This window comes from Solanum tuberosum, unplaced genomic scaffold (genome assembly GCF_000226075.1).
Source record: "Solanum tuberosum cultivar DM 1-3 516 R44 unplaced genomic scaffold, SolTub_3.0 scf00137, whole genome shotgun sequence".
Taxonomy (NCBI): domain Eukaryota; kingdom Viridiplantae; phylum Streptophyta; class Magnoliopsida; order Solanales; family Solanaceae; genus Solanum; species Solanum tuberosum.
In genome coordinates, this window is record NW_006239066.1 from 836,252 (window position 1) to 844,932 (window position 8,681).

General features: G+C 28.7%; 1 protein-coding gene across 1 annotated transcript; it reads right to left on the reverse strand.

Annotated features, from left to right (window-relative positions):
- Positions 1-428: 428 nt before the first annotated feature.
- On the reverse strand, positions 429-1,244 carry LOC107061479 (uncharacterized). Its single transcript, XM_015310762.1, has one exon. The coding sequence runs from the start codon at positions 1,242-1,244 to the stop codon at positions 429-431; it is 816 nt and encodes a 271-aa protein (XP_015166248.1).
- Positions 1,245-8,681: the final 7,437 nt, after the last annotated feature.

The window sequence follows — 8,681 nt, forward strand, 5'->3', positions numbered from 1 at the left end:
AGTATTTTAAAATTTTAAATTAAACCATTCACATCTTCATATTATTAAATAAAGTTTTATACAACATTATTCAGCATGAGATTGCATTGAAAATAAATGATTAATATCTTTAAAAAAATGAAGAAAAAAAAAGGAAAAGAAGTTATAGGGCCTTATATTTAAATTGGTTTTAGACCATTATTTTTGTTGGATAACCTTTGTCAATAATTAATAAAAATGAAAAAATCATTGCAATAATATTATATTCGAAAAAAATGACTCAAATCACAATAATAAAACTCAATTCAAGTACATAACTACAGTTCTCCCCTACGAGATTTCATATTTTGAAAGGTATACATAATATCCTCATTAGAAACACAACTAAATACTTCCTTTTCTATATAAGGCACCAAACAACCACTAAAAAACTCATTGTCCATTCGATTTCATAAGTCAGACTTAATTAATTTCATCGCAGATAAGGTTTTTTCAACTGTAGCAGTGGTAACTGGCAATAGTAAAGCAAATTTCACTAGTCGAAACAAAAGAGGATAAGTTCTATGCTTTTTTGCCTCAACTAGTTTCTTGGAAAAATAACTGAGTCCCTTAAGATTGGAAAACCTTTTATCATGATCCCGAACATCAATTATATAATTCTCAAGCTGAGAATGAAGATCAACCATAGAATGTTTATCAAAATCATCAGGATATAACTCGGCCAATTTCAATATCTTTTCCATCTCAAAGCTTGAAAATGATTCAACTAGATTCAAACAAGCGATTCCAAGAAACAAATCGATAGTCACCTCATCAAAGCGATTATTGAGTTCTTGAAGTTGCCAATCAATAATTTTATAAAATACTTCAACACGATAGTGATGTAAAATAGTGTATTTTGCAATTCTCCAGCGTGATCTTCCAAGAATAACATAAAGCTCATCAAAATTAGGTGTCAATAGATCATATTTGGTACAAAATTTTGACACTTCATCAATAAGAGAATTCCAACCGTTATCCCTCAATACTTGCAGTCGATTTTTTGATACTCCAACAAGTATCATGGCATTTGCAATGTCTTGTTCCTTCCTTTGAAAAGTTGTATTAAGCTCATTTGTGATTGCTAAAATAGTGCACATGAAATGCAACATGAAGACAATCTCAAATGTTAAACATGCTTTTAAACATCCCTTTGCTCTGCACTTTTCTTCAAAACATGTGTTAACAGCAATAGCATCAAGTACATCATTAATAGGGCCAAACATAAGAATGAAATTCTTACAGGATTTATAGTGAGAACCCCATCTAGTATCACCGGCCCTAGCAAGACCTAATTCTTGATTCAAACCCTTACTAGTTTCAAGCTCACCTTTCTATAGTGCTTCTTCAATTTCTTTGGCTTGTGATTCACGAATTTCATCTCTACACTTGAAAAAACCTCCAACCATATTTAATATATCAGAAGTCAATGATAAAAGTTCTTGCACTTCATCACATATTCTAGAAATTGCAACAAGAGTTAATTGGAGTTGATGAGCAAAACAATGAATAAAATGTGCACCTCTACTTTCTTTTTGAATTAATTTTTTTAGCCCATTTAAATCTCCTTGCATATTACTTGCTCCATCATAACATTGTCCTCGTACATAAGATGAACTTAAATAATATTTAGCTAGCAAATCAATAATTCCCCTTTTTAGAGACAATGCACTAGTATCACGAACATGAACGATATCAATAAATCTCTCCATTACCCTTCCTTTTCTATCAACGTACCTTAAAACAATAGTCATTTGCTCTTTGAATGACACATCACGAGATTCATCAACTAATATTGAAAAGTAATCATCATTTAAATCTTTGATGATATACTTAATTGTTTCCATCTTACATGCAGTAATAATATCTTGTTGAATGTATGGAGAAGTCAACTGATTATTTTTTGGAGCCTTTTTAAATGCATCAGCAATATTATCACATCGTTTAGTGTACCATTCAAGAAGTTCAATGTAATTACCTTTATTAAGAGGTGACTCATCTTCACGATGTCCCTGAAAAGATAATCCTTGATTCAAAAGATATCTTATGACATCAATGGCAGCTTCTAAATGAGTTTGATATTCTAACTTATGTTGATCAGATTGTTTAGCAAGCACACTTTGAATGGATTGATTTTGTCTCATCAAATCTTCACAATTTTTTTTTTGACTGATTACTGTTTGGTACACCAATATGATCATTCAAACTTCTTTTTTTATTCCAACTTGTAAATCCTATACTTGAAAATGCATGTCCTCCCCCTTGATTAACATCTTCATCTTCAAACAAATAACAATAGAAGCAAAAAGCAGCATCCTTTTTTATACTATATTCCAACCAATCATATTGATCAAACCATTCAACATTAAAGCGATGAAATTTACTATACATAAATCTGGTAGGAAACATATGACTTCGAGATTGGAATGGACCCTTGTTGAAGAAATGCCCTCCTTATTGCATCATGATCATTTGGATGATATTTTTGAATAGGTAATCTTTCCCCAGGATCAATTGGCAATGAATTTAAATCAATTCCTTCACTTTGCCGATATTTTTTTGACTCATTAGCTTGTTCTTCCAAGTCAGTTGAAGCTTGAGTCGTTAAAATTGGCTTTGAACATTTGTAATTTTTTTTAGAATAATACCTTTCCATTAAAAATTTAGACTAATATGATTTGATCTGCACAATTAGTAATTGAGGATCAAATAATAGAGGATTGCGGACAATTTTAATCAATTAAATGAATTCTAAATTATTTCATTGTAACAAGTAGATAGTAAAAAATAAAATTATTATTATGAACAAATAAAAATAAAAATTCAAGCACATAATTAAAAAAAATAGAATAGCAAAAAAATACTAACCTGATGTGGAGATTCGAGATGCCGAATAATTGCCTCCCTAGACCTTTCCTTAAGTTTCTCCTATTCGATCTACTGAGCATGAACCATGAGATGAGAAATATCCACGTCATTAACAAGCATGGCAGTAAGAAATTCTTTAACCACTTTTTCAGACACACCCGAAACGAACTTACTCATTCTTGCCCTAGGATCGACAACCATTGTAGGAACATATTTAGACAATTGTGTGAACTTCAAAACATATTCTTTCACACTCATACTTCCTTGACAAAGGTTGATGAACTCAAGCACCTTTGTCTCCCTCATCTCAATGGAAAAGAACCTATCAAGGAAAGCAACCTTAAACTTCTCCCAATCGAGAGGACCCACATCTTTCGGTCTCCTTTCTTTCCATTGACTGAACCAAATTTGAACAACACCCTTAAGTTGATAAGCGACCAACTCCTCCTTTTCCACATGAGTCACTCCCATGATCATCAACACCTTGTAAACCTCATCAATGAACTCTTGAGGATCTTCATCAACCTTATAACCATGAAACTTTGGAGGATTCATCCTAGTGAAGTCCGTCACTCTAGATGTCGTTGTACCCACATTTGGGTTCACGGGAACCGCAACCTCCCTATTGGCTTGAGCCGTCATGGCGTGAGCCAATACTTGAAATGCAGCCCTAAACTCCGCGTTAGTCACTTGCTCAGCCAAAGGTGAGAAGACCTTTCAACCTTAGAATACTTATTATGTGAGTAAACCTTTCACAATCATGCTTTCATGTGTATATGAGAAATCCTTTCACCAACACAACAACATCATCATCATTGATACTTCACTCTCAAAGCATCCTTAAAACATTTACATAAATTTCATAAGAACATGCATAATTCCATAATTCACCCTTTCAAGGTTCAAAACCCACTTCCAATCATCAACATCTAGAAAACATGGGTTAGACATAGGTTCATAGAAATTCATCATAATTTCATGCAATTCTATCAATTTATGCTTGATTTCATATAATCTTCTTTCATAATCCAAGATCCACATCATATCATCATAATTTGGAAAACATGGGGATTACATGGGTTCATGGGGAATCATCATAAAATCATGAGATTTACTCAATTCATTCACGATAGATCATAAATCAATCAATTAGATCAATAATTAAAGGAACTCATATCATAGAAGAAAGCCCTAGCTCAATTGGGGAATTCTAACTTTGAAAATAAGAGAGTTTAGGAACTCCATGAATGGAAGGAATCCATGAATGAAAACTATCATACCTCAATGCCAAAAGCCTGACTTCAATGGTGGAATTTGAGACTTGTCTTGAAAACCCTAGCTTTCTTCTTCAACTTCTAGAGAGAGAAATATTTGAGAGAGAGACTTGTTCTTCTTTTAGGAATTTGAGAGAATCCTTTTAAATTGGGGAAATTTGGGGTAAAACTCTTATATAGGTCTTTAGGTGAAGTGTAAAACCACATGGTATTGAATTAAAATAATCTGAAAAGACCCAAAAGTCCCTAACTTAAAAACTGGAAACAAGAAACGCTGGAGCTCGCCAAAAGCCACTCGGTGCCTCGCCGAGTGAGCCTTTAGCTTGCTGAAAGTTCCAGTGAGTCGGCTCCTGGACTAAGCTAATTAGGCGATGGAAAATTCACCTTGGCGACTCACCAAATAGAACGGTGAGCTCGATCCAGCTCGCCTAAAGTTTCAGAACACTGGATGCAGAAATCAATTCAAAAAGGCGAGAAGTTCTACTCGGTAGATCGCCAAGTCGTTCGACGTCCTCGAGTTACTTTGCCTAATTGATTGCGAAATGAATATTTTTCCCTTGTCTGAATCCGAGGTGTTACATTATCTCCCTCTTGGGATCATTCATCCTCGAATGAGATTCAAGACATCATAATGAGGGTAGGAACTTAAACTTAACATCCTAATCATGAATGCAATCATATAAATGCACATAACCGAGAAGGAAACATCAACTCCAAGTTAAAGCATGTTCGAAACATCATAACATGAAGTCTATATGCAACTCATACTAAAATGCACGTAAACATGTAGAATTCAATCAAGTTGACTCATTTTCTCAAAACTTAAGCTTTTCATGAACATGCATAAATGAGGAAATCATGGGAATATCTAAGACACATGACACCCAAAGAGTAAACCATGAGGAACTCATTCCCTCAAGCTAGACTAGGGGTAGAAGGAAAGAGATGAGGATATCGAGACATCATATCGGCCTCGGCCTCCCAATATATAAAATTATAATTATTAGAAACCATTAATTAGTAAAAAAATATGATGAAAAAAGTTACATTAAAAAATCAATGTATAATCTTTTATAAATGAACATAAAAATGAATAGCTCCACAAAATATCTAAATTCTCATATTTCTTATATATCATTCTATAAAATACTTACAGAAAAATAAAAGGTTCAATTTTATCATCGGTAAATGTCAACAACAACCAAAGAAGGATCGAAAGAGTCACTTAAGATACCACAATAGATGACCAATAAATTGAACCATGAAGATGTTTGACAGGTAGAGATGTTGAATAGATTTCTAGAGAGTTTCCTAATTGACAATCTATTTGACTAATGTTATTTGGATAGTGTCTTAATTGGTTTTGGGCCTATTGTGGGTCTCTTTTGATGATTGATTGAGTTGCTTTTTTATTTTTGGTCATCTTAAGAGAGTTTGTTAAGACAACTTTATATACTCTTCATCATAACTTATATGACACAATTTAATCTTTTTAAGTCAATTAAAATTTATTTGTATGAAATATATTATTATAATTTTTAAAAATATTTTTAAAATTGTTAATTATTGGTAATGAACGAAATCATTTATATACTAAAAGTAATTTTGGTATAACTCAACGAATTTAAGTTGTTAATTATTGTAATTTATAATACTTTTAACTTAGATTTCAAATACATAAGAGTTATATGTTTGTACTCAGAAACAAAGCTAAAACCTCAAAATTCAAAAAATACCACCTAAATTTAAATTGAGAATTTTCTGAATTATACAATAAAAATTCTTATTTACACTATATAACTAAACATGATTAAGGATAAAACTAATATTTATGTAAACTATTAAGATCCTTATATTTGACTATATCACATAATATAGTCGTGTACATATATTAGTTTCACAATAAAGACAATTCATTTTTAAAATTGACTAATAATAAAAGTAGGACAAATAAAAAAAAAAAGGAAATAGGGAATACATTTTTGGAATTCGGCCTGTTTCTATACTTTACAAAAACGTATAATACACATAAATTAGTCTTTATATTAAAAGTACATTGATACTTTTTTTTATTTTTTTGTAATTGACTCTTAAAAGTACTTTTAAAAAATAGCCAAATATAATTTATTTATCAAAAATATTTTTCAAATAAATTAACTAAACACAAATTATCATATTTAAAAACATTTTTCTAATAATTTATTCTCAAAAAGTGTTTCTACAAATAAGTAACTTTTGTATATTTATCAAAAATATTTTTCAAATAAATTAACTAAACACAAATTATCATATTTAAAAACATTTTTCTAATAATTTATTCTCAAAAAGTGTTTCTACAAATAAGTAACTTTTGTATATTTATCAAAAATATTTTTCAAATAAATTAACTAAACACAAATTATCATATTTAAAAACATTTTTCTAATAATTTATTCTCAAAAAGTGTTTCTACAAATAAGTAACTTTTGTATATATAAATATAAAAAACCTACACTTCATTATAATATAGTCATCACTTATAAAATACTAAATATAGGACCCCGTGCCAGCACGGGCCCCAATATATATTATTTTTTTATTTTAATTTATGTCATATTATGGAATTTGAGAAGTTATTGAAATTTGTATATGATTTTAAAATATTTTAAATTGTTAGCTATTGTGATTTGTAGTACTTTTTTTTTACATAATTTTGAAAATAATATTTATTACTCTCTTTGTTCTAATTTATGTGGCACATGCAAAATTTCAAATATTAACCATTTTTTATATGTCACTTTGGTATATTAAGTTGTTAATTATTGTATTTTATAGTACATTTTGAACCTAATTTTTTAATAATATATGTTATTTGCCATGTCCCAATTTATGTGGCATTAATTGATAGATTTGTTGGAGCTGAGAGATTTATTTTGTTAATTATTGTAATTTATAGTTTCTTTTTCGTCAATTTCAAACAATATATGTTGTTAATTGATAGAATACTTTTAATGTAATTTAAAAAAAAAATATGTGTGACTCTCCATGTCCCAATTTATGTGGCACATGTAAAGTTTTGACAATTAACCAAAATTTTAATACATTTAAAAAAATATTTTTAAGTCGTTAAATTTTAAGTAATAAGTAATTTAAATTGTTGTATTATTTATTACAATTTATAATGCTTTTAAAGTAGTTTAAATATTGTACTATTTATTATGATTTATAACACTTTTTTTTAAAATTTATGTCATATTATGGAATTTGAGAAGTTATTGAAATTTTTATATGATTTTAAAAATATTTTAAATTGTTAGCTATTGTGATTTGTAGTACTTTTTTTTAACATAATTTTGAAAGTAATATTTATTACTCTATTTGTTCTAATTTATGTGGCACATACAGAATTTCAAATATTAAGCATTTTTTATATGTCTCTTTAATATATTAAGTTGTTAATTATTGTATTTTATAGTACATTTTGAACCTAATTTTTTAATAATATATGTTATTTGCCATGTCCCAATTTATGTGGCATTAATTGATAGATTTGTTGGAGTCGAGAGATTTATTTTGTTAATTATTGTAATTTATAGTTTCTTTTTCGTCAATTTCAAACAATATATGTTTATCATATAATCCATTTTATGTGGTACCAATAGAATTTAGAGAGTCAATTAAATTTTGTATATAAGTTTTAAATAATGAAGCTGTTAATTATTGTAATGTATAGTATTACTTATAGTATTTTTAAATATATTTAAATATTATATGTTACATTTTTTATCCTAATTTATATGGCATTGATAGAATTTAAAGTGTCAAATAATTGTTAATTAATTATTGTAATATGTGGTACATTTTATGTAGTTTTTACTATTTTTAAGCATACTAAATTGTTAATTATTTATATATATATATATATATAGTACTATTTTATTTTTATTTTTAAAATATGTAATCAAGGAAAAATAGTGACACATGATAATTAAAATAAAGAAAAACACAATAGTATTGGTCAGCCGCCATGAGAAAGGTGGTGGGGCCTACTTAAATTAATTAAAGAGTACAACTTTTTGATGGATATATGTGTCATTATGAAGATGTTGGCTGATTTTTTTGTCTAAAGAAGAAAAGGTACAATTATGAAGCATTGACATACAAAAATTTTAAGGAGCAAAAGCTAGTAAATATCAAAAATACCCTCACATTCACACTTATATATAAGTAGTAGATGCATACCGACAAACTGTGGGATATATATATATATACTATTTAACCATATGTTTAGATATAATATTTATCATAGAATAATTATTTATTCAGTTTTAATAAATCATATATTCGTTTATGGTGTCTATTTACTCATATAGTAGATGATTTAGTGTATAGAGTTTTAACTTATACACAGAGGATTAAATCATCGGTTCTTATAAGTATAAAATATTTTTGATTCACAATCTAAGATGGAAATTGGACATGTTATCAGTACGATTGTAACACAAGACTATATATAATTTATCTTGACTATGGGAACAATAT